The 27,320-nt window shown below is 49.3% G+C and overlaps 1 protein-coding gene across 2 annotated transcripts in view; it reads right to left on the bottom strand.

Moving 5' to 3' along the window:
- noc2l (NOC2-like nucleolar associated transcriptional repressor) overlaps positions 1-27,320 on the bottom strand; it is a 185,613-nt gene that overhangs the window by 30,764 nt on the left and 127,529 nt on the right. The window contains exons 13-17 of one of the 2 annotated variants that reach the window (XM_038821980.1): positions 27,092-27,205; positions 23,215-23,316; positions 21,417-21,560; positions 8,225-8,338; positions 2,693-2,828 (exon numbers count right to left, since the gene is read on the bottom strand). In XM_038821980.1, coding sequence (XP_038677908.1) covers positions 2,693-2,828; positions 8,225-8,338; positions 21,417-21,560; positions 23,215-23,316; positions 27,092-27,205 — 610 coding nt within the window. The remainder of the gene's footprint in view (positions 1-2,692; positions 2,829-8,224; positions 8,339-21,416; positions 21,561-23,214; positions 23,317-27,091; positions 27,206-27,320) is intronic. The other variant, XM_038821981.1, reaches the window with a different exon arrangement.

The following is a 27,320-nucleotide window of genomic DNA, read 5'->3' as shown; positions in this document are numbered from 1 at the left end:
GAGACACGGTTTGCATTTATATTGCACCGCTCACAGCCACAGGATGTCACGAAGGGCCAGGGTGGTACTCTGGAAGTGTAGTCAATGTTGTAACGTATACAATTTGTGCACAGCAAGCTCCTACAAACAGCAATGTGATGGCCACTAGATAAACTGTGTTTCATAATATTGGTTGATATTGCACCAGGGATATTGCCCTCGGCCCTTCTTCGAAACAGTGCCACAGGATCTTTTATGTCCAAATGAAGACATGTTGTAGCCACCTGGGGTGGCCACTGCCCAACACAAAATGGAAGATCACAAGGAATGCAGGGCAAATGGACATGTTGCAAAATGGACATGTTGCAAAAACAAGCAGCTTGCAAAAGCGCTTGCGTATTCTGACTGCTGCAGAAACCAGACAGCACTGTGAAAGAAAACAAGTTAGCATACTAATGAGGCGATACCGGGCGATTCCCAGGTACAATGGAAACAAGTTAACTCAAATCGATACATTGAATGGAAGGCCAGACTTCTCGGCGCCAAAAGAAGTCCAAAACAATAAGTCCCAAGAACCGCCCAGTGATCGAGGAACTGCCCCGTTATTGGGGAATTAAAATCAATCGATTGCGAGTGTATAGAGGGTCCGCCCAGGTGGGCGCGAGACCCTGAGAGAGGTATAAGACAGAGACTGCGACCCCAACTTTCTCTCTCTGCCAGCTTCTCCTTGACCAGCCAGCCATCCCAGCAGAACACCGTTGCAGCAGAAGAACCGTGAGGAGGAGAGGTCTGGACAGTGGCCGCCATCACGTAAGTGTCATACAACGCACGCTACGAGAGTAGACACTCCTGACCCCCTTTAGCCCATAACTACTAGAAGCCTGCGGACCCAGGACAAAGCTAGAGGCCATTGTTCCCTGATCCGGCAGTCCCCTTATCCAGATAAGTATTTGGCCTATTAGTGGTAGGATTAGCCTAGTCTTATAGTTTTATATGCATGATTAGTAGATAACTGTAATATAATAAACGTGTCTTGTTTGAACTTACTAACTGGTGTGTGGAGTTATTGATTTGAACTTGAAACTTGTGGCGGTATCTTAACGATACCTGGCGACTCCACAGCTAAGGAATGAAACAGAGCCAAATTGAGTGTTAAGCACACTCACCCAGAACGGGCAACAATCGCCACTGCTCCTTCACTGCGGCACTGGTGCGACCACCTTTACTTTTGTGCTCAAGTTTCTCAACTGGAACTTGCAGCCAATGAATATTTTTCAGCCTAGTCACCATCCTAACGTGGCAAGCAATTTGCACTAAACAGCAATGTGATAACGACCAGGTAATGTGTCTTTGTGATGTTGATTGAGAGATCAATATTGGCCAGGACACCGGGGAATACAGCCCTGCACTTCTCCAGCTTTGTGGTTTTTCTGCTCACCAGCGGGCACTTGAACCCATTACTTCTTGGCTCAGGAGCTGAGAGAGTCGCCAACGGGGCCACTGCCCGAACCCAATTCTTAAAAACCTCAATTTCTGCTCTTGTCCTCACGCGGAACCATGTCTCTCGTTACCTAATCATAAAGACCCCTCTATCAGGTCACCCTAAACCTTGTCCTTTTCCAGAGAAAAGAGCCCCGAGCTCGTCCAATCTTTCATGTCAGACATAACTGCTGAATTCTGATATCATCCTTTCTTTAAAAAATAAATTTAGAGTGCCCAATTATTTTTTTCTCCCAATTAAGGGGCAATTTAGCGTGGCCAATCCACCTAACCTGCACATCGTTTTGGGTTGTGGGGGTGAGGCCCATGCAGACACGGGGAGAACGTGCAAACTCCACACGGACAGTGGAGTTCTGATATCATCCTAATAAATGTCTCCGTGCATCTCCCTCAGCACCTCTGTAAACTGTTGATGATATGGAGACCAGAACGCTGCACAGTTTCTGAGCCTGGTCAGAGCCGCACATCCTCTTGAGCAGCTGCGCTCTCTAAACACAATTTGACTATGGGCGGCACGGTAGCACAGTGGTTAGCACTGTCGCTTCACAGCGCCAGGGTCCGGGGTTCGATTCCCGGCTTGGGTTACTGTCTGTGCGGAATCTGCACGTTCTCCCCGTGTGTGCGTGGGTTTCCTCCGGGTGCTCCGGTTTCCTCCCACAAGTCCTGAAAGCGTGCTGTTAGGTGAATTGGACATTCTGAATTCTCCCTCTGTGTACCCGAACAGGCGCCGGAGTGCGGCGACTAGGGGATTTTCACAGTAACTTCATTGCGGTGTTAAAGTAAGCCTACTTGTGTGACAATAATAAACATTATTATTCTAAATTGATTAATACAGCCTTCTTCTATCTTCTTCCCTAGTCAGTTCATTGATGGGTCTTCCCTGGTCATTGGTCTTTGCGCATTTGGAAAGTTTAGACCAAGTTGTGTGTTTCGGGGGCCACCAAGTCACTGAACCAGCGAAGGACCGGCTCATGTCTCAGGGCTTTAATACGCTCGAGAGTGGTAGCTATTGATGCCCAGCCAGGAGTGCTTCACCCCTGCGGGGCACCAGAGTGGCAGTCTATATTTACACATACACACAAACCATCTGTGCCAACAATTTCAGTCCCTGAGATTAGAGTTAAGATTTTGGGGGGTTGGGGGGGATTAAAAAATTAAAACTTGCATCATCCCTCCCACCTCCCCCCACCTGTGTTCTGCTTTCAAAACATACCTTTAGATTTAAGCCCGCTGCTTTCATCATCAGAGCCACTGTCAGACTCAAAGAGATCCCTGAACTCTTTCTTGTCTTTCTCTTTGCTCTCCTGCACCTTCCTGCGTTTGATCTCGGGGAAATTCAGCTCTTCCAGCTGGTCAGGAGAAAAGGCGAGAGTAAGAAATATGAAATAAGCATTTACTACAAAGTCCGCTTTACGTGCACCGACTTAAAACACCGAACGAGCAGGGTCGCATCAAACACCTTTCCCTATCTGCGCAGAGACACAAGTGAGTGGAGATAAACGAAGGCATTCTTCAATGTGACATTCCTTTAAGATTCATTTGCTTTTTTTGAGGGGGGGGGGGGGGAAAGAGAGAGAGAGAGAGAGAGAGAGAGAGAGAGAGGAGAAAGAGAGTAGATCCCTGAAGTAACCTGACCAATCCCAAACTCTGTCTCTCTGGCACCAATCAGGCAGGGGCAAACTCGAAACATAGAATTTACAGAGCAGAAGTAGGAGGCCATTCAGCCCATCGAGTCTGCACTTGGAAAGAGCACCCTATTCAAGCCTACGCCTCCACCCCACCCCCGTAATCCAGTAACCCCACTTAACCTTCTTTGGACACCAGGGGCAGATTTAGCACAGCCGATCCACCAAACCTGCACACATCTTTAGACATGCAAAATAAAAATAGATGGAACACACAAAACAAAATCAGTAATTTGCTACGTTCTAGCGAGGGGAATGAAGCCCAATATGGGGTGCTTCTGGACACATTTTTCCTCCCTTTAAAACAGTCACCTCCTTTCCGAACTATCTAGCCCAGATAATGAAAAGGAACACGGAATTCTGTCAATTAAATACGCTTGGAAAGATTGGCTCAGCTCAGTTATATGAGACAGTGAAACCAACAAACCCCGGAAAGACTAATGTTTGATGGATTACCGGCTCGCACACTGGAGACGTAAAAACGTCTTCAAAGTAAGGAGGCTAACTACACCGACTTCCAACTTTGACGCTACCGTTTTACCATTTTGCTTTCTAAAAGTCTCGTCGATGGTTCTATTTAACAAAAATAAGACTGATCTCAATATGCCGGGTCCTCCCTGGGCCAGGTGTAGGACGGCCCACAATTACAGCCATTGTCCAAGAGTTGACATTTATAAGTGGCTGAGATCTACGACTCGATTGTTTGGGCGCTTAACAATAACTTCACTGAAGGGGGGGGGGGGGGGGGGGGCAGCATGGAAGAGGCTGGAGATGGCGTCCTGTGTGGGCATGAACCTGGAGGCGCTGGTGACGGCGCCGTTGCCGCCAACGAGGTATACCAGGAGCCCGATGGTGGCAGCTACCCTCAAAATTTGGGGGCAATGGAGGCGGCACAATGGAGATGTGGTCCCCGATAAGGGGGAACCACCGGTTCGTTCCAGGGGAGAATTGACGGCGGGTTCCTGAGTTGGCACAGGGCAGGTGTTAGGAGGATGGGGGACCTGTTTGTGGATGGGAAGTTCGCGAGCCTCGGTGAGCTGGAGGAGAAGTTCGGGCTCCCCCCGGGGAACACCTTCAGGTATATGCAGGTAAGGGCGTTTGTCAGGCGGCAGGTGGCGGGGTTCCCTCTGCTGTCACCGCGTGGGGTCCAGGACAGGGTGCTCTCAGGGGTGTGGGTTGGTGGGGGGAGGATCTCGGCAACGTACCAGGTGATGCAGGAGGAGGACGAGGCCTCGGTGGAGGAGCTGAAGGGTAAGTGGGAGGAGGAGCTGGGCGAGGAGATCGAGGAGGGGATGTGGGCGGACGTTTTGTTTTGAAGGGGCGTGCATATTTGTTCAATGTTGATGATGGGTATTAATTTATTTATTTTTTGTATATATGGGGGTGGGGGTTTGTTTCTTCTCTTCTTTATGTATTTTGTTATTGATATTTTGTGAAAATTTGAATAAAAATTATTTAAAAGAACAATAACTTCCCTGAAGATCAGTAGGATTTGTGTAAATACCTGACAGTTGTACAACCACAAATATTTTCTCCCATGAGTCAGAGTGATAGATGTTTACAGCACGCAAACAGGCCCTTCGGCCCAGCTTGTCCATGCTGCCCAGTTTCTATCACTAAACTAGTCCCAATTGCCTGCATTTGGCCCATATCTCGCTATACCCAGCTTTCCCATATAACTGTCTAAATACTTTTTAAAAGACAAAATTGTACCCGCCTCTACTACTGCCTCTGGCAGCTCGTTCCAGACAATCACCACCCTGCGTGTGAAAATATTGCCCCTCTGGACCCTTTTATATCTCTCCCCTCTCACCTTAAACCTATGTCCTCTAGTTTTAGACACTTTACCTTTGGGAAAAGATGTTGCCTTATCTATGCACCGCATTATTTTATAGACCTCTATAAGATCACCCCTAAGCCTCCGACGCTCCAGGGGAAAAGGTTTCAGTCTATCCAGCCTCTCCTTAGAACTCAGACCATCAAGTCCTGGTAACATCCTAGTAAATCTTCTCTGCACTCTTTCCAGTTTAACAATATCCTTTCTATAATAGGGTGACCAGAACTGAACACAGTATTCCATGTGTGGCCTTACCAATGTCTTATACAACTTCAACAAGACGTCCCAACTCCTGTATTCAATGTTCTGACCAATAAAACCTAGTGGTCCATGGGTGGCCGCTGTGTATCTTAAACTCTTCTCATTCAATTCGGCGCAGAAACTGAATATCCTTTACTGTGGATCTTTAATTTGGTTAAGCCAAAGCTGTCACGGCTCAGATTTAATGCAGCCTTTGTTAAAAATATTTTATTCTCCATTCGCACTCTCCTGAAAGCCATGGATGTTTTCTTTTTATTCGTTCATGGGATGTAGGCATGGCTGGGCCAACATTTATTGCCCATCCCAGAGGGCAATTAAGAGTCAACCACATTGCTGTGGGTCTGGAGTCACATGTAGGCCAGACCGGGTAAGGACGGCAGATTTCCTTCCCTGATTAATGAACCAGATGGGTTTTTACAGCAATCGACAATGGCCATCATGATACTTTTAATTCCAGATTTTATTTTTTATCGAATGCTAATGGGGTGGTACGGTAGCACAGTGGTTAGCACTGTTGCCCCCACAGCGCCAGCACGGTTCGATTCCCGGCTTGGCTCACTGTCTGTGCGGAGCCCGCACGTTCTCCCCGTGTCTGCGTGGGTTTCCTCCGGGTGCTCCGGTTCCTCCCACTGTCTAAAGAGGTGCAGATAAGGTGGGGTTATGGGGTTGCGGAGACGGGGTGGGGGACCGGGCCTAGGTGGGTGCTCTTTCAGAGGGTGGTGCAGACCTGTACTTCATTGGAGGTGCAGACCTGATGGGCTGAATGGCCTCCTACCACACTGCAGGGAGTCTATGGTTCTATGCTTTATATAAATCATTAATTAAAAGTTCTGATGGTTTCTCCAACAGGGCTATGACATGCAAGCTTGTCAAGAACTTCAACATAAAAATTGGAGGGGGATCCGAAGGGGAGGTAGAGAGCACAGAGTCTCACTCTATGCGGATGATCTGCTCCTCTATATCTCGGACCCACAAAGCAGCATGGACGGAATCATCGCGCTCCTGAAAGAGTTTGGAGCCTTCTCGGGCTACAAACTCAACATGAGCAAAAGTGAGATCTTCCCAGTACACCCGCAAGGGGGGGGGGGGGCAGCACTAAAGGGGCTGCCGTTCAATCAAGCCCGACATAAATTCCGCTACCTGGGGATCCAAATAGCCCATGACTGGAAAGGGATCCACAAATGGAACCTCACCAGCCTGACGGAGGAAGTTAAAAAGGACCTGCAAAGATGGAACACACTCCCGCTCTCCCTCGCGGGGAGAGTTCAGACGATCAAAATGAACGTACTGCCCAGGTTCCTCTTCCTGTTTAGATCCATTCCGATCTACATCCCCAAGGCCTTTTTCAAAGCGCTGGACAAACTCATCATGGCGTTCGTATGGGGGGGTAAAAATGCTAGGATCCCAAAGAAGGTCTTACAAAAAACAAAAACCAGGGGAGGGCTAGCCCTCCCGAATCTACAATTCTACCACTGGGCAGCAACAGCCGAGCGAGTAAGGGGATGGATCCAGGAGCCAGAGGCTGAGTGGGTGCGTGCGGAGGAGGCCTCCTGCATGGGAACCTCCCTCCGGGCCCTCGCCACGGCAGCACTCCCATCCCCACCCAAAAAACACTCCAGCAGCCCAGTGGTGACAGCCACCCTCCAATCCTGGAACCAACTGCGGCAGCAACTTGGCCTGACCAAAATGTCGAACAGGGCTCCCATCTGCAACAACCATAGGTTCACACCAGCACTGACTGACGCCACCTTCAAAAGGTGGAGGCAGGACGGGGGGACACTGACAGTCAGGGACCTATACACGGACGACAGGATCGCAACACTGGACGAACTGACAGAGAAGTTTCAGCTAGCTGGGGGGAACGAGCTACGGTACCTGCAGCTCAAAAACTTCCTACGAAAGGAGACAAGGACGTACCCACAACCGCCACGACAGACACTACTGGAAGACCTACTGGACGCAAGTATCCTAGAGAAAGGGAACTGTAGTGACATGTATGACCGACTGGTAGATAGGGACGACACCGTACTGGACGCAACAAGAAGGAAATGGGAGGACGACCTGGGGATGGAGATAGGGTGGGGACTCTGGAGCGAAGCACTGCATAGGGTCAACTCCACCTCCACGTGCGCAAGGCTCAGCCTGACGCAACTAAAAGTGGTACATAGAGCCCACTTAACAAGAACCCGTATGAGTAGGTTCTTCCCGGAGGTGGAAGACAGATGTGAACGGTGCCAAAGAGGCCCGGCCAACCACGCCCACATGTTCTGGTCTTGCCCCAGACTCGTGGAGTACTGGACAGCCTTCTTCGAGGTTATGTCCAAAGTGGTGGGAGTGAGGGTGGAGCCATGCCCGATAGTGGCGGTCTTCGGGGTTTCAGAACAGCCAGATCTATTCCTGGGGAGGAGGGCGGACGCCCTTGCCTTTGCCTCCCTGATCGCCCGCCGTAGAATCCTGTTTGGCTGGCGGTCAGCAGCACCGCCCAGAGCTGCGGATTGGCTGTCCGACCTCTCGGAATCTCTCCAAATGGAGAAAATCAAATTTGCCATCCGAGGGTCGGACGACGGCTTCCACAGAACGTGGGAGCCATTCATGCAACTGTTCCGGGACCTATTTGTGGCCAATGTACAAGAGGAAGAATAGTCGGGGGAAGGTAGCGGGAGGGGCTACAGGTTCGGTACGGGGGTTCGATGGCTAGCTAAGGCCCAAAACCAAACTAAATAAACATGTTGGGGGGGGGGGGGGGGGGGGGGGGGCGGGCGCAGTTACTACTACGAAGATGCTTACCTGTAAATATGTATGTTAATTTTTGCGTGTTTGTTTGTTGTTTTTTTTCTTTTTTTGTTTTTTTTTTTTTTTTTTTTTGTTGTTCTTTTTCTCTCCTAACAATTTGTAATTTGTTCAATATAAAATATGAAAACTGAATAAAAACATTTATAAAAAAAAAAGAACTTCAACATACCCTCTCCTTGCCAGTGATCTCCAGCGTCAGCTCCTTTTCCCTCAGTTTCTTCCAGCTGCTGTAGTACTTGTGCAGAGGGGTACCTTCCTCCTTCAGCACCTTCTCCCACAACGCCTGACACACACAAACAAAAGAGGCTCATTAGGGCAAAGACTAAACCAAGGAAATTTGTTATAAAAGACCTGGCGACTGGGTTGTCATGAAGGTTTTGCGAATTCTCAACTACCTTGCACTCTAAACAAAGCAACTTAACAACATCACCAGCCACTCGAGAAAGTAGGAAAGAAGTTTCATGGTTCTGTGGTGTTATCATTCAAAGAAAAATCAATAACGAGCATTGCGGGATCTCAGGAGACCGCAAAGTATTCCTGAAGTTTGGCCGCTGCCGGAACGTCGTGAGGATGGGCAGCAAATACACACAGCAGCCTGCCCCAGACAGCGATGCCGTTAAACCACCATTTAATCCACAATGAAAATAGGAAATGCTGGAAATACTCAGCAGACCTGACAGCATCTGCGGAGAGAGAAACAAGAGTTAACGTTTCAGGTCGACGGCCCTTCGTCATAACTGGGAAACATTAGAAATGCGACAGGTTTTGTAAGTGAACCATGGGGTTGGGGGAAGAAAATGACCAAAAGGAGAAGTCTGTGGGGAGGGTGGAGAGCAAGGGAGAGAGTAAATGGTGAAAAAGGTTATGCGGCGAGCAAATAAATAAAGGATGTGTCTCGTGGAGGTGCGAATGGCTGGATCCCGAACAGATGCCATCCAATCCCAAAGTAATGGAAACAGGAAAGGTGGGAGAGAAAGAAAGTCAGCAAAACAAAAATGGGGGCAGAGGCTTCTGACCTAAAATTGTTGCACTCAATGGCGAGCTCAGGATGCGATGATAGGTAGACAATCATCTGTGTATAATATGAGTAGATCTTCATCATCTGTATGTGTATTACAAGTTTTACTGTTGTAGCTCTAGCATCCGACCAGCAGGTGGTGCAAGTATGCAGGCACATGGCCCGGGACGCATGTGTTCCCGGACGAGGTGTTAGTAAGGAGTTGATAGCAGTCACATATTGGAGTAGCTCTATCGTACCTTAGTGTAAGTTAGTGTTAGACCATTATTTCCAACTGTATTAATCTTAAGACATCATAGTAATCCTTTAGAGTAGTGTTAGTAATAAATAGTTTTGTTGTAAAACAAAGTCAAATGTTCTTTTGTTAACACTACCAGGTCAAGGTTCAACATCAGCATAATCAAAGAACATTACACAGGAGGCTGCGATGTGTCGAATCGGAAGATGGAGTTGTCGGTCTCCCGCGCTTGTGTGAGCTTCACTGGAACTCTACAGCAGGCAGGAAGGTCAGAGTGCGAGGAAGGCGGAGAATCAAAATGACGGGCGACAGGAAGGTCGGACCACGCTTGCGGACGCAATGGAGGTGTTCCACAAAGCGGTCATCCAGTCTGCATTTGGTCTTCCCAATGTTTCCTTCGTCTTGTTTAATCTATTTACTAACTATTGGATCATAGACGATTGGTGGCCTAGCCCATGCTTCCTCGAGTAGACCCAGGGGATTTATTTTTGTCATGTGAGAGTGCCTTTAATAAATGGGTGTTTATAAATGGGTATGTATTATAAATATCTGTAGTGAAAGTACCTTTAAGAAATGGGTGTTTACCACTGCAGTGATGTCGGAGAGTGGGTGGAGCTGGACTGTCAGCTTTTTACTTTCGTTTTAGGCTGTTTGCTGCAGGGTGTGTTTTAGTTTCGTTTTCAGAGCTGGAAAGCTGCAGTCACAGCCAGAAGGTGTGTGAATCTCTCTCTGTAATCTAAAGACTGTAAATCGATCCTGGTGATTTAAAACTAATAACAGTAGTGACTTTAACCTGATGTGCTTCTGGTAAACGGTGTTTTAAGTCTTATGGATGTTAAAAGGAAAGCTTAAAGGATTACTTAGTGTTGTATTCTTTGGGGGTTGTATTTGAATTAATGGTTGCTAAGATGTTCACTGTATGTTTTAAAAAGGTTAACTTGAGTTCATAGAATAAACATTGTTTTGCTTTAAAAAATACTTTTCCATTTCTGATGTACCACACCTGTAGAGTGGGCCGTGTGCGCCCCACACCACAATCTAGTAAAGGTTGTGGGTCAGGTGAACTCCACGATACACTTTGGGGTTCTCTAAACCCTGGCCCGTAACACTTTTAAAACTGTAACCTAGCAAGGCAGACGAAGCCTCAATTTTAACCTCAGTACTGCACTGAAATGGTGGCCTAGCTCGTGGGCCCAGGCCTCTGAAGAGCTCCTGAACACACAAACAACAACTTGAAACAAATACTTTAAATTTTCAAGCACTTGGCTGTCAATTTGAGCATCAACCAGCCAATCCCTTCTTTGTGCACTTGACCTGTTTCAGATAAGATTCATTTAATCAATATTTCAGATCACACTTGACGTTTGCTCAACTGTTTCACATGGGACTAAAAGTATTTCGTGCACAAGCATCTTGGATTTCCAGACATTTGCTTGCACATCAGTCGAGTCTTAAATCAATTATGCAAGAACCATAAAGCGAAGCTGGCAGCAGCCACAGGGCAGTGCCAGGCCCGGGTTAACTGTCCATTCTTTAAGATTTCAGTTCATGTCCTTCGAAACTGAAGCAAAGTTGATGTTATAGCAATAAAACTGCTCAACTCTACAGAGTTACTTCAAAGTGTTCATTCCAGTTAACGAATAAAAAACGATTCCAAATATGTTGGCTTGATCTTTCCGATTCCCTTTGTTCCCTCACATTGGGCGTAGGCTGTGACTATATGGGCAGTACTCTCACCTTTTACTCAGGAGGTTGTGGGTTCATGTCTCACTTCAGCACCTTGAATGCAATAATCAAAAGGTTGACACTGGCGGGGGTGCGGCGCGGGCGGGGGAGGGGGTGCGGCGCGGGCGGGGGAGCGGGTGCGGCGCGGGCGGGGGAGGGGGTGCGGCGCGGGAGGGGGAGGGGGTGCGGCGCGGGAGGGGGAGGGGGTGCGGCGCGGGAGGGGGAGGGGGTGCGGCGCGGGGGGGGGAGGGGGTGCGGCGCGGGAGGGGGAGGGGGTGCGGCGCGGGAGGGGGAGGGGGTGCGGCGCGGGAGGGGGAGGGGGTGCGGCGCGGGAGGGGGAGGGGGTGCGGCGCGGGAGGGGGAGGGGGTGCGGCGCGGGTAGGGGGAGGGGGTGCGGCGCGGGAGGGGGAGGGGGTGCGGCACGGTGAGGGGAGGGGGAGGGGGACGGGAGGGGGAGGGGCGTGCGGCCCGGGAGGGGGAGGGGGTGCGGCACGGAGGGGAGGGGGTTCGGCACGGGAGGGGGAGGGGGTGCGGCACCGGCGAGGGGAGGGGGTGCGGGCACGGGGAGGGGAGGGGGTGCATGGCACGGGAGGGGGAGGGGGTGCGGCACGGCGAGGGGGAGGGGGTGCGGCACGGGCGGGGAGGGGGTGCGGCACGGTGAGGGGGGGAAGTGGGTGCGGCACGGCGAGGGGGAGGGGGTGCGGCCCGGGAGGGGTGTGCGGCACGGGAGGGGGTGCGGCACGGGAGGGGGAGGGGGTGCGGCACGGCGAGGGGAGGGAGGGGGTGCGGCACGGGAGGGGGAGGGGGTGCGGCACGGGAGGGGGATGGGGTGCGGCACGGGAGGGGAGGGGGTGCGGCACGGTGAGGGGGAGAGGGGGTGCGCACGGGAGGGGGAGGTGGGTGCGGCACGGGAGGGGGAGGGGGTGCGGCACGGGAGGGGGAGGGGGTGCGGCACGGGAGGGGGGGGGGTGCGGCACGGGAGGGGAGGGGGTGCGGCACGGGAGGGGGAGGGGGTGCGGCACGGGAGGGGGAGGGGGGGCGGCACGGGAGGGGGAGGGGGTGCGGCACGGGAGGGGGAGGGGGTGCGGCACGGGAGGGGGAGGGGGTGCGGCACGGGAGGGGGAGGGGGTGCGGCACGGGAGGGGAGGGGGTGCGGCACGGGAGGGGGAGGGGGGTGCGGCACTGGAGGGGGAGGGGGTGCGGGCACGGGAGGGGGGATGGGGGTGCGGCACGGGAGGGGAGGGGGTGCGGCAACGGGAGGGGGAGGGGGTGCGGCACGGGAGGGGGAGGGGGTGCGGCACGGGAGGGGGAGGGGTGGGCCCCCGGAACGGTGAGGGGAGCGGGTGCGGCACGGGAGGGGGAGGGGGAGGGGGTGCGGCACGGGAGGGGGTGCCGCCTTTCCGGACGGGAACTCCCTCTCTGTAAGAGTCTCTACAGCACTATTCTGGAGAGGAGCATGGGGTTATTCCCGGTGTCCCGACCGATATTTATCCTTCAATCAACATCACAAAAAACAGATGATCTACTCACTGCCACCTTGCTATAGCTGTGCAGAAACCTGCCTGGACAATCTCCCACATTACAACAGTGACCATACAACTATGTGTTGGCTGTATAGTGCTTTGGATAGGTCTGGCAATAATGAAAGGTGCTATATAAATGCAAGTCTTTTTATAAAAATGTGTTTGACACTAGAGATTGGCCATGAACCAGAGGTGATGCGAGGAAAGTGGTTTTGGGGTCTTCATGAGTCACCTCAGCCGGTACGGGGATCGAACTCCACGAACTCCCATCACCAACATGTCACAATTAATTTCAAATTCTGTACAATGGATCCCTAACCAGCTCTTATTCTATAGACAATATCCAGCGGGTAAACTGGTCCACGATTCGGCAGATCAAAATTGGCGTGTTGTGTTAGAAAGATACAAGCAAGCTGCTGCCATGAAGACTGCACTATAAATCACTAGAGAAACAGCATTAACTGATAACAGCCAACTATTATTCGTTCTGGGAGATCTTGCGGCGCAGTGCGTCGGGCCTCTGAGCCGGAGGCTCTGGGGTTCGAGTCCCACTTGATGGCTATGCAAGGTCCGTCCATAAAACAGCCAACAGGTTGAGTGTCAATCTGCAAATCCATCCAACATGCCAATGACTGGCGGTAAGAGTGGGAGAATCATCATTTTGTGGAATCCCTACAGTGTTGAAGGAGGCCATTCAGCCCATCGGTTCAGCACCGACCCTCTGAAACAGCGCCCATCCCCCCACCCCATCCCCGTAACCCAGCTCATCATTGGGCACTCGAGAGGAATGCAGAATGGCCAATCCAGCCATCCAAGGCCGGGATCAAACCGGGGGGTGGGTCCCTGGCGCTGTGAGGCAGCAGTGCTAACCACTGAGCCTATGAGACTCCTGGTCAGCCACACTCGGATGTGGAGAGGCGCCTCTCAAGCTACAAGACCCTGCTGACAGACGAGCGACCTATTCCAGGAATAACTAGCTTTGGAAACAGAGTCTGCCTTAGTGCAGCACGAGGTTCAGGAAGAGAATTGAAATTATTCGATCAAATGTAGGGGAGGTTTTGTCACTGGGCTAGTAATCCAGAGACCCAGGTTAATGCTCTGGGGGCCCAGGTTCAAATCCCACCATGGCAGATGGTGAAATCTGAATTCAGTAAAAATCTGGCATTAGAAGTCTAATGATGACCATGAAACCATTGTCGATTGTTGTAAAAACCCATCTGGTTCACTAATGTCCTTCAGAGAAGGAAATCTGCCGTCCTTACCCGATCTGGCCTACATGCGACTCCAGACCCCCACGTCGATGCCGTTGACACTTAGCTGCACCCCCCACTGAAATGGCCAAGTAAGACACTAGGTTTAAGGGCAATTAGAGATGGGTAACAAATGCCGGCCCAGCCCAGCGATGCCCACATCGCCAGGAACAAACGAAAAAAATAACAGGATGGGTGAAATTCAGATTGCACGACAGCGCCGTGTTAAACACACTTGTACTTGGTGACATCTTCGTTGACAATCTCTAACTCTGGTTTTTTAAAAAATTAATTCAAGGTGTGTCGTCATTGGTTGCATCTATTGCTATCCCCAAACTACCGTTGAGTAGGTGTTGGTGGTGAGCTGCTTTCTTGAACCGCTGCAGTCCGCGTAGTACGGGCACAGACGCATTGCCGTTAGTTCCGCGATAACTGGGAAGAGGATTCGGAGAGATCCGCCATGCACAGGGTATCACACCTGTGTTCATCGGACTGGCGGCCAGCAAACAACAAGTGCCTTCCTAACCCAGTGAATTATTGCAGCGCAGTGTGATGCATTATTAAATAATTTCCACTTTGTACATTGGCTGTAAACATCAGACGTGGAGGCAGTTATAAATCTTGGATTAAAATCATTACTGAGGAGCAGGTTTACTTTTAACTGCTCTGCCACAATCTGCTCAATTTATTTTGTGTGCGCTAATTAGTTCATCCGTCTCCTCGCGCTTTCCATCTTGTGCCTGTTCAATACATCCTTGTTCTGTAACTGGAAGGTGAGAAAATGAGCTAGAGCTGGCCATAACGCTAATAATGTTCCATTACTTGTGCAAAGATAGAGGTCTGTTCAGAGTGTAACCCATGACAACAGCACAACCTCTAACCCAGGCCCAAAACGGGGACCACCCATTAGTGCAACTCCATCAGCCAATGGGGAGGTGGGACGTGCTGTTGTCAGGGCTGGCCTCCAATCAGTGAATTCTACAGCAAAGTCGTTTAAAAAAAAAGGTTTGCGTTTGCCACCAACGCCATGCATGCGCGGCCGCCATCTTTATAGGAGGCAGTGTGTGACATGGCGTCCATGTGGGCATCACTGGCCCTGGCATTACAAATATTACAGCGCCGGCAGCAGACTCTCCAAGGGGTCCCAGTTTCCTTTTATCCCATTTTGATTTCCTGTAGATTTCCCTTGCCTTTTTCCTCCCCCACTGTTCTTTTGGGAAGTCACCTTTCTTCCAATCAACCACCTTGTCATAATAGCACATTGGAGTGGTGTGGGAGGGATGGTTACGTAATTAGGCCTGTACCCAGTCGCCTGAACCCGCCCCCGGTGGTGCTTACGTGTTGCGTGACAGAGGAAACGAGAACTGGAGCTGCAAGCAGAACTGGGCCATCACCGGATGGATTAGAAGCCCCCCCCCCCAAAAATCTGAAATGCACGCACCCTGTCTGCCACAGGACTCAGAAACTGAGTGAAAGGCTTTGTCTCCAACAAATTGCAGCATAACATTCTGCACACGGGCGGCACGGTGGCGCAGTGGTTAGCAGTGTTGCCTCACAGCGCCAGGGACCCGGGTTCGATTCGACCTCGGGTGACTGTGTGTGTGTGTGTGTGTGTGTGTGTGTGTGTGTGTGTGTGTGTGGAGTTTGCACGTTCTTGTGATGGCTGCGTAGATTTCCTCCGGGTGCTCCGGTTTCCTCCCGCAGTCCAAATTTGCGGGGAGGTGAATTGGCCGTGATAAATTGCCCCCTTGGTGTGTCCAAAGGTTAGGTGTGGTCACAGGGATAGGGGCGGGAAACGGGGCCTACGTAGGGTGCTGTTTCAGAGGGACGATGCAGACTCGATGGACCAAATGGCCTCCTTCTGCATTGTAGGGATTCTATATTTTTTTAAGGGGCAATTTAGCATGGCCAATCCACCTACCCTACTATCCTACAGATCTTTGGGTTGTGGGGGTGAAACCCATGCAGACATGGGGAAATGAAGACATGCAAACTCTACACGGACAGTGACCCAGAGCTGGGATCGAACCTGGGACCGTGGCGCCGTGAGGCAGCAGTGCTATCCACTGCGCCACTGTGCCGCCCCTTGGGATTCTATGACATGTGCCGTCAAGTTTCACAGGCAGGTTTGGCAACCATCTTGCTTTGGCAGGATCATAAGACCATAAAATATAGGAGAATTAGGCCATTCGGCCCATTGAATCTGTTCCTCCATTCAATCATAGCTGATATGTTTCTCACCTCCCTTCTCCCCATAACCCCTGATCCCCTTATTAATCAAGAACCTATCTATCTCTGTCTTAAAGACACTCAGTGATTTGGCCTCCACAGCCTTCTGCGGCAAAGAGTTCCACAGACTCACCACCCTCTGACTAAAAAAATTCCTCCTAATCTGTGTTTTAAAGGATCGTCCCTTCAGTCTGAGGCTGTGCCCTTGGGTTCTAGTCTCTCCTATCAGAGGAAACATCCTCTCCATGCCCACTCTATCCAGGCCTCTCAGTATTCTGTAAGTTTCAATAAGGTACCCCCTCATCCTTCTAAATTCCATTGAGTGCAGACCCAGAATCCTCAACTGCTCCTCATATGACATCCTCATTCCAGGGAATATTCTTGTGAACTTCCTCTGGACCCTTTCCAAGATCAGTTTATCCTTCCAGAGATACAGGGCCCACAACTGCTCACAATACTCCAAATGGAGTCTGACCAGAACCATATACAGCGTCAGCAGTACATCCCTGCTCTTGTATTCTAGCCCTCTCGACATGAATGCTAACATTGCATTTGCCTTCTTAACTGCCGACTGAACCTGCACGTTAACCTTAAGAGAATCATGAACAAGGACTCCCAAGTCCCTTTGTGCTTCTGATTTCCTCAGCATTTCCCCATTTAGAAAATAGTCTATGCCTCACACTTTTCCACATTGTATTCCATCTGCCAGTTCTTTGCCCACTCTCCTAACCTGGTCAAGTCCTCCTACAGCCTCTCAGTTTCCTCAACACTACCTGTCGCTCTCCATATCTTTGTATCACCTGCAAACTTAGCAACAGTGCCCTCAGTACCTTCTTCCAGATTGTTAATGTATATCGTGAATAGTTGTGGTCCGAGCACAGACCCCTGAGGCACACCACTTGTCACCGGCTGCCATCCTGAAAACGACTCCTTTATCCCCACTCTCTGCCTTCAGCCAACAGCCAATCCTCTATCCATGCCAGTACCTTGCCCCTAACACCATGGGCTACCTCACTTAGCAGACTCCTGTACGGTCCCTTGTTAAAGGCCTTCTGGAAATCCAAATAGATCACATCCACTGGTTCTCCTTTGTCTAACTTCCTCTCTGCCTTCTCAAAGGATTGTAACAGTTTGTCAGACATGACCTCCCCTTGACGAAGCCATGCTGACTCAGCCCTATTTTGCCATGCACTTCCAAGTACTCCGCAATCTCATCCTTAATAATAGACTCGAATATCTTACCAACGACCCAAAGTCAGGCTAACCGGCCTATAATTTACCATTGTCTGCCTCCCTCCTTTTCTAAAATAAATTTAGAGTACCCAATTATTTCTTCCATTTAAGGGGCAATTTAGCATGGCCAACCCACCTAACTTCCACATCTTTGGGTTGTGGCGGTGAAACCCAAGCAGACACGGGGAGAACATGCAAACTCCACACAGTGACCCAGGGCCGGGATTTGAACTGTAGGCAGCAATGCTAACCACTGTGCCACTGTGGTGCCCTCTCCCTCCCTTCTTAAACAGGAGAGTGACATTAGCAATTTTCCAGTCTTCTGGAACCTTCCCTGACTCCAGTGATTCCACAATCTCCTCAGCTATCTCCTTCAAAACCCTGGGGTGTAGTCCATCCTGTCTGGGTGATTTATCCACCTTCAGACCTTTCAGCTTCCCCAGCACCTTCTCCTTAGTGATGGCCACTTCACTCATCTCTGCCCCCTGACTCCCCTGAAGTTCTGGTATGCCACTGGTGTCTTCCACCATGAAGACTGATGCAAAGTACCTATTCAGTTCCTCCTCCATTTCTTTGTTCCCTATTACGACTTCTCCATCCTCATTTTCCAGTGGTTTAATGTCCATTCTTGTCTTTCTCTTACCTTTTATATATGGAAAAAACCACCTCCCTTGTTGCTTTATTAGTTGTTCTCAGCTTGCTCCCTCTGGCTTCCCACTAATCCTCGCCACAGTCTATGCTTTTTCTTTTGCTCTTACACTGTCCCTGACCTCCCCTGTTGGCCACGGTTGCCTCCTCCTTCCCTGAGCATGTTGCCTCCTCCTTGGGATGAATTTCTGTTGTGCCTCCCGAATAACCCCCAAAACTCCTGCCATTGCTGTTCCACTGTCTTCCCTGCTAGGCTCCCCTTCCAATCAACTCTGGCCAGCTCTTCCCTCATGAAAGCATAAAATTCTCATGTCTTTAACTGTAACAGGACTTTCACCACCAGAGGTTTCAGTAGAGCGGCAAAGTTTGAGGATCAACAGTCAACAACAGTCCAAGTTTCTTTCATTTTTTTTGAGCATCAAACTGGGATTCAGGGGCAACCACAGCTTATTAACGGCCCGACCATCCACTTAAATGTCAACAAGGTGATCTATTTATCATGCGTTAAGTTTTTCTGTTCAACCTTCAAAGAATAAATGTGTGTTTTCATGATGTGCTATTTTAATTAAGATTTATAAGCAAATATTGATTTTGATTTCAAAGGAAAGGAAATTCTAACTAGAGTCAATTTAAAATGTGTGTACGAACTACAGCAAATTGAAGTGGGGCGTAAAATCAAAGACAGTCCCTTCCAGAACTTAAGCACGGCCGACGGGACACTTATCCAATCCTCTTCGTTTAGGTTGGGAATAGCGATGCCATTACTTGCTATTCAGAACGTTGCTTCCTTCAACGGGGCGGCGTGGTGGCACAGTGTTTAGCACTGCTGCCTCACAGCTCCAGGGCCCTCGGTTCAATTCCGGCCTCGGGTGACTGTGCGCAGAGTCTGTACGTTCTCCCCGTGTCTGCGTGGGTTTCCTCCAGGTGCTCTGGTTTCCTCCCGCAGTCCAAAGATGTGCAGGTTAGGTGGATTGGCCACGATAAATTGCTCCTTAAGTGTCCAAAAGGATAGGTGGGGTTACCGATGGGCCAAATGGCCTCCTTCTGTACTGTATGAAATGAAAATCGCTTATTGTCACAAGTAGGCTTCAAATTAATTTACTGTGAAAAGCCCTTAGTCGCCACATTCCGGCGCCTGTTTGGGGAGGCTGGTACGGGAATTGAACCGTGCTGCTGGTCTGCCTTGGTCTGCTTTCAAAGCCAGTGATTTAGCCCTGTGCTAAACCAGCCCCAGTAAACGTAAATGCTATGATCCATGAAACTAGCCAAAAATACTGGAATTTTCCTGCACTGTCTCTTGTCCTAGGTTCTTCCCAAAAGTCCTGTCCAATATTAATTCCTGAATCAATGTAAAAAATTTTTAAAAATCAGCCTGTCTAGGAACTTGCTGTATGCAGATTGGCTGCCGTTTTTTGTTTCTGCAGAGTGGGAGCTTATTGAAACTTACAGGATACTGCGAGGCCTGGATAGAGTGGACGTGGAGAGGATGTTTCCACTTGTAGGAAAAACTAGAACCAGAGGACACCATCTCAGACTAAAGGGACGATCCTTTAAAACAGAGATGAGGAGGAATTTTTTCAGCCAGAGGGTGGTGAATCTGTGGAACTCTTTGCCGCAGAAGGCTTTGGAGCCCAAATCAGTGACTGTCTTTAAGAAAGAGATAGATAGGTTCTTGATTAATAAGGGGATCAGGGGTTATGGGGAGAAGGCAGGAGAATGGGGATGAGAAAATATCAGCCATGATTGAATGGCAGAGCAGATTCGATAGGCTGAGTGGCCTAATTCTGGTTTTATGTCTTATGGTCTTATGGAGTGCTGATGCTGTGTACGGTGCTGTATAAAGGCATGTTTTTTCTACCTTTTGTTTTTTAAAAAATGGCAGAATGTTAAACAGGCACCTGTGTGTGTGGGGTGGGGGGGTGTGTGTGTGTGTGTGTGTGTGTGTGTGTGTGTGTGTGTGTGTGTGTGGTGTGTGTGTAAAGACACAGACATGATAATTCACAGTGTTGCTGACTCCTTGTTGCTGGATAGCCTCAGTAGACGAACAGAAACTCAAACATCATTCCGACATAGTTCGGGATGGAGATGGGAAAACTCTCCAGACCGACCCCGAGGGCAATTAAAAACAATTCCAATTTGTCTCAACAATTTCCAAAGTTTAAGTCTGAACCGGGCATTCGTGGTTTTCATAAAAGCGGCGGATGGACAGCGGCAATATTCCAGCAGCTGGTCTTTACTCTAGTTCATGGTCAGTGATACCATTGGCACCAGGTGGCTTCCCTACTGAGAAGGGCTCAGCTCAGGACGATGGGCTCTCTTTACCCGGAGAAGTAAAAATCAATCACACAGGTCGTCACTGAGGAATACAACACATATATGCAAGTACACACACATGCATGTAAGTAAAGACGCCACTGTGCCACCATGCTGCCCCTAATTTATATGACTGGTCCAGTTCAGTTTCTGGTCAATAGTAAGCCCCCAGGATGTTGATACCGCGGCACGGTAATACAGCGGTTAGCACTGTTGCTTCACAGCGCCAGGGTCCCAGGTTCGAATCCCGTCTTAGGTCACGGAGTCTGCACGTTCTCCCTGTGTCTGCGTGGGTTTCCTCCGGGTGCTCCGGTTTCCTCCCACAAAGTCCCGAAAGACGTGCTTGTTATGTAATTTGGACATTCTGAAATCTCCCCGTGTACCCGAACAGGCACCGGAGTGTGGCAACTAGGGGCTTTTCACAGTAACTTCATTGCAAGCCCACTTGTGACAATAAAGATTATTATTATAGTGCGGGGATTCAGCATTGGCACCATTCCTATCAGAAGTAGTGATAAAAAGGAATCTAGGAAAAACTTTCAACAGGCAATTTTAAAAAAAAGTTGAAACAACTAGGATAAAGGAGAATGGAACAAGGTCAATTAGCCTTTCAGACTATGGAACAAGGTCAATTAGCCTTTCAGACTATGGAACAAGGTCAATTAGCCTTTCAGACTATGGAACAAGGTCAATTAGCCTTTCAGACTATGGGCCAAATGCGTTTGCGCTGTAAAATTCGCTGGTTAAACAAAAGCCCCGGAATAATTTGCCTTTGTGACCAGAAGAATTGGATGCGTCACTTGTCTTAATTCACATCGTAATCTAGGAGTTAATTCTGATACATAGGGATATCTCTGCAAAGCAAAAGTACTATTCTGATGCTGAAGTGCCCACTGTGCAGAGGGCAGGGTTGGGAGCACTGACTGGACAGATTCCTGGAGATGTAATCACATGATCGCCTGCTACCAACCTCCCTGCCCCCACACTCGAGCCATGAACATGTCCCATCCTCATAACGCAACCCCCCCCCCCCCCCGACCAGTGGCTGTAACTCGCCCGCTGATTAACAAATTCAATTTGCTGTCAGCTCCAGGTCAGTGAGGAAACTGCTTTCAAACGTCCCAGAGTCAAAGTGCGGCAGATGGAATGTCGACAGAGGAAATAAAGCAACCTCACCCACTTACCACAGCCTCTTTATCTGCCACGCCAAAGGTGGCCGCCTGCCTCCTGTTGGTGAGATAGGTGGAGTTTTCCTGCAGTTTCTCCATGAGCTGCCGGATCTGCTTGCAGTAATTGGCCACTTTGCATTCCTTGATAAAGGCTTTCAGCTGCAAGATAATAAAGACCACACCTCAGGCAGAGAGCTCGTGTTTGACCAACCCATTTCACCCTGAATCACAATCACATGCACACCCTCAGCGCAAAAAGGTGCCTAATTCTGCCCCATGTTACCACACCAAATCCATCGGCCTTCTGCCCTCTTGATAGCTTGTCAGTCTCCAGCCCCCCCCCCCCCCCCCCCCGACCATGAAATCCTTTGATGTGGCAAGCCTCGTCAAAGCAGATGTCCTCACCGTTACATATTGCGTGAAGCACTAATGATTAGCATTTGTTCTGGCACGCATTTTCGGAAGTGGTGACAATATTTCAAAGTGCAGTGCAGAGGGGAAACAAAAAACGGCTTGGCGTTCCGAGGGCGAGCGCCGGCCAAGTGTTGATCAAGACAAGGTGGAGCAGTTCGGTACAACTCTCCGGTAGCCTGAGCGAGCGCTCCACCTGGCTCCCTGGATGGAGCGGTTGGTAAAGATCACACAGCACAAGCCGACAGAGAATTCAAGAATTTTTTTCTTTTCAAATCTGTAGAAATTGCATCCAGCTGGCTGGCTGGCACAATCATTTTCCTGTTATCCTTCTTGCATTCCCAGCTCCAAAATGCCTTCAGCATGGAGCTAATTTTATACCCGGGGGCAGTCTTGCTGTGGCGAGATGCCTCAAACAATTATCTCAAGCAAGCGCTTGATCCGCCTCCTCCAAGCTGGAGGGGAGCAGTGGAGGGTCTCAATGCGACTTGAGGGGCCGGAGGTTATCGAGGCCTTTGGTTTTCCCACTCCAGTCGCCTGCGGACAGCCTTTCCCCGCTCTCCCGTCGAATTGTGCATTGACGGAAATCTTAAACTGTGCGGTAACTTGTGCACTTCCAGGGGATGATAGCTCTTCCAATGCACTGTAAGAAGTCTTCCAACACCAGGTTGTTTGTCCAACAGGTTTGTTTGGAATCACTAGCTTTTGGAACGCTGCTCCTTCAACAGGTGATGAACGCGCTGCGTTCCGAAAGCTAGCGATTCCAAACAAACCTGTTGGACTTTAACCTGGTGTTGGAAGACTTCTTACTGTGCCCACCCCAGTCCAACTCCAGCATCTCCACGTCATCTCTTCCAATGTAAACATTGAGGCGGGTTCTGTGCGGTCAATTTGGGGGGAGTTACCTCTAGGATTACACCTGGGCAACGCCAGTTCGCTCAGTTGTACATGGCTGGTGCGTGGATCTAAACTAAATGCCAACAGTGTCTGGTTTCATCCCTGTCTGATCCTCGTCCTGCCTTGGCAGAGAACTGAAGATGTGGCATGGTACAATGTATATAGTACCCAGTCTTGTTATCATTAGTTGGAGTGAAATTTATACAATAGTACGATTTTGCAAAGTGGAAAGTGGCACATTATCAAAGCTTGGGAGGATTTTGACAAAAGAATTGCCACCCAGGCATTTGGGCAAATATGGCGCATGAGCTTCATACAATTAACGAAGTAAATACGAGCAACGATAGCGGGTTACAGACAGAAACCTATTTCACCTTCTTAGCTTCAGAATACGTAAAATGCTCGTTTACCTGAACGCGGGATTCCACACTTACAACTTTTAAACAAAACTACCAGCACTAGAATGCACACAGCACTCACAGAATTAGCGTTAGTAACTACATACCTGAACGACAACAGGCAGTGCCAGTTCTGGAAAGCCTATGGTGTGTGCCTGAGTGTGAAAATACTCCAGCGTCAGGTCATACAGCTGTTCGATCAAACCATCCTGCAATGCAGACACAACAGTCGTTTTTGTAAGAAAAGAGGGTCCATAAACTTTCAGTGTCCAACTGCAAATCTTGAAATTCTGGTTGCTAACCCATCCAATAACAAACACCCCTTTTGCATCTCGGTAATTGCAGCTTAGATACCTCATTATCAGTGTGGTCTTTCTAAAAAGATTTATCCCCTTGGAAAAGAACAGGGCTCAGCACCTAACGGAATAAGTTATGGAATAGCTTCCCTGCAAAAAAGCAGGCAATTTCTTAGTGCAAATTGGAGCAAATGATTGGTACGACGGATGATTTGCTATCGTCCAGGTACTGACATGTTGACTGCCTCTGGGACTTTTAATGCAAAACTGTGGTACCAGGGCAGGAAATCACATTAAGTGCAGACATTCACAGGATTTGTTACTGGATGTTGCACTGCACTGCAACAAATCATTTATCGGACCGACTGTGTGCGCAAGGACTCAATGTGGATCTCCCAGCTCAGTTATTGTTGAGAGAGGCTCCAGAGTAGATTAAAATGATAGAACAAAGGGCTGACACAATGATTAAGCTCCAAGGGCTACAAATCACAAAGACTTCGAAAAGGAAACACATGGAATGCAAATTTCACAGAAGGGGATTGAAAATAGTGTGCCATTGGCAAGCAATGCCGAACCTACCGTAGATATAACAAAAGAAGATATGCTTCACCAGTCTATGGTAAGCTTACGGAATGCTTGCCTTCATTGGGCGGGGCATCAAGTATAAAAACTGGCACGTCGTGCTACAGTTGTATAGAACCTTGGTACGGCCACACTTGGAATACTGCGCGCAATTCTGGCCGCCACACTACCAGAAGGATGTGGAGGCTTTGGAGAGGGTGCTGAGGAGGTTTACCAGGATGTTGCCTTCTCTGGAGGGTGTTAGCTATGCGGAGAGGCTGAAAAGGCCTTTCATTAGAACGACGGAGGTTAAGGGCTGACCTGATAGAGGTCTACAAGATTATGAGGGGTATGGTTAGAATGGATGGGCAGGCACTCTTTCCCAGAGTGGAGGGGTCAGTCACAGGGGGCACAGGTGTACGGTCCATGGGGCAAAGTTTAGAGGAGATGTGCGAGGCAGGTTTTTTACGCAGAGGGTGGTGAGTGCCTGGATTGCGTCGCCAGGGAAACCAGTGGAAGCAGCTTCATTAACGGCGTTCAAAAGGCATCTTGACAAATACGTGGGTATAGAGAGATACGGCACTAGGAAGTGCAGAGGGTTTTGGCCAAGGGTGGTATTATGACCGGTACAGGCTTGAAGGGCCAAAGGGCCTGTTCCTGTGCTGTATTGTTCTTTGTTACGAGGCTCAGCAATGGATCTATTTAAAGTTTGGGACCAACCGAGTTGGTTTCATCTATATAAAGATTTGTGACCAGTAAGAAAATGAAAGAAGCATGTGAGGTTGGATAAAATTTTAGCGTGTGCAAAAACAAAGTCTTATTCCATCGTGAGGGACCTAAATGGGGGTGGACTTATAACCAACATGTTCAGATGCCAAACCCGACAGGGCGAGGTTACTGGCAAAGTACAATAATCACCAGCCCCACTTAATGAAGCAGGAAGAAGCAGTGACAGATCGAAATCTATGAACTTCAAAGTCAAAGCCTCGGCTCAAATGCGGTTTCCAAGATTCAGAACTTGGGCAGCAGTTATTAGGTAATTGTTTGCCTGGATCTCAACAGTGTTGACGGACGGACTTTTCAGCCAAAGCACGAAGGGTTTTAATAGCTGTCGAAGGTTTTCAGTCAGCTCTGTGGCCAATACCAATCAAGTAGCTTCCACATGCAGTCATATAAATCGAACAATAGTATGTTCAAATGGATTCTAGTTAAGTTATGGAGCTGCGTCACATTTAATGTTCTGAGCCTTTCAAGATGTTAATAAAGTATCTTCTCCTGAAAGTTGAAGCACTATTGGGTTCGGTGAATGCTCGCCAGATAAAGCTGAGGAGAGTTGGGTATATTGACCCCCCCCCCCCCCCCCCCCTCTGGCAGCTGTTCCCATCTCCCCAAAGCATAAAATAATTGGGCGAGCACTGAGCTCAATAAATGTCATTCAGCAACTTTCTGTTCTGATCTTGCAAACGATTCTGGATTTGGAGAGGAAGCTGGGTCCCGGGAGGTTGAAAGGAGCCCACAAACCCCCCCTCAATTCCAGTGCCTCCTCCACCTTAGTGGGCCTGGGCTTGCTGAAGTTCCAGTAGTGGCCACTGCTCCCAGTGGCGCTACTGAGACTACAGAGCAGTTGGCCGGCAGCTCTTCAGGGCTCCTCCTTTACAAGGGTAGAATCCCCAATTAATTGCCTGAGAAACATAAAACGCATCTGGAGCTTCCATGAACGACCGAGGGAAGGTCGCCACCACCACTTTGTAAAATCCCGGCCAATACTTCCTTATTTGTTTTATCAAAACTCCCCTCATACATTTGGAAGCGGCAAACATATCTGCTCTGAATCCTATTGAAAAGGGTCTCTGTTTCTCTAGTCCGGATCACAATCATCATTGATGGTCACCAAATAAAATTATACCTTAGTGATTAAGTTGGCAGTAACAGAGAAACACATGTCTTTAGAGTCATGACCGGTTAAAAGTTGTGTAAGGCAGGCAAGGCCGACTCCGCGGTGGATTTGGAGTGAGTAGGAGCTGCTTTTCTTGTACCAGAGGTCTCCGTTGGGACCAGAGGTCTCCGTTGGGACCAGGGACAGGAGGATAAGCTTTGGGTTGAGTGCTGGCTGTTCAGGAAGGTCGGGACATGGCTGAGCGCGGGGAGGGAGGTCAGGCTGCGGTGGCCCCGAGAAAGGTGGTGGCTGGGGCAGTCAGAGGGAGTGAGGGAGGTGGGTGACAGAGGGTAGGTCAATCTCTACCAAAGGCAGCTCAAGTACGAGAGGGAGATTGGTCGAGGTCAGGTCAAAGGTGGGGTTGGGCAAATTGAGAGTAGCCGAGGTCAGATGAAGGTTGATGGAGGGAGTGTCAAGAATGATGGTTGGCAAATTGAGGGTGATGGTGGCTGGCTCGAAGATCACAAAAGGGCTAATTGCAAGAGGGTTGGGGTGATTACGTGAAGGTCATATTATATCATAGAATCATAGAATTTACTGTGGAGGAGGACTTTTGGCCCATTAAGTCTAGACCGACCCTCTGAAAGAGCACCCTTGTTAGGGTCAGGCCCCCACCCTATCTCTGTAACCCCACCTAACCTTATAGACACTAAGGGACAATTTAGCACGGCCAATCCACCTAACCTGCATATTTCTGGACTGTAGCAGGAAACCGGAGCACCTTCAGGAAAGCACGGGGAGAAAGTGCTAACTCTATCCATTCACCGGAGGCCAGAATTGGATCTGGGTCCCTGGTGCTGTGAGGCAGAAGTGCTAACCACTGTGTCACCATGCCATTCACACCATGCGTCCAAGAACAAAACTAGAGTGTCGCAATTACTTCTCAATCTGTTTCCTTCTGTTTATTTACAAAGGTGGGAGACCCACTTTGCATCACACTCTCGCTTAAAATGACTGAGCACTCTGTTTCTGTTTGAGCAACACAGGTTTCTGAATGAATGCTCCTGCCCAACGCCAAGGCACAAGGAGACAATTCTTACCGAGGCCACACTCATCCCTTTTTGAGAGAGACAGAGAGAGGAAGGCATTCTAATGCACTGCACTTCCGTGATCATAATCCTTATAATCCCATTAAATTGCTACGAGGTCACACGGGCAACGAGCAAGGTTACCTTTTAGTGCCCTACTTACCCTGAAAGCTTTCTCCTGTAAATTTGCGTTGGACAACTTAAGAATCACAGCAAAGTTGATTGGTCGAACACTCATCCGGCCAGGTTTCTTGTTAAAATCGACCTGTTGGAAAATCTAGAAAGGCAAACGCAATTATTATCAAAGAGAAAATACACTAATGGATGACACTTTCTAGGTTTAAAATTATTTACTGATTACAACATTAGCTAGAGAATATGTTCAGACATTG

Source organism: Scyliorhinus canicula, chromosome 16, assembly GCF_902713615.1.
Source record: "Scyliorhinus canicula chromosome 16, sScyCan1.1, whole genome shotgun sequence".
NCBI classification, from domain to species: Eukaryota; Metazoa; Chordata; class Chondrichthyes; order Carcharhiniformes; family Scyliorhinidae; genus Scyliorhinus; species Scyliorhinus canicula.
This window is presented reverse-complemented; position numbering and strand designations above follow the sequence as displayed.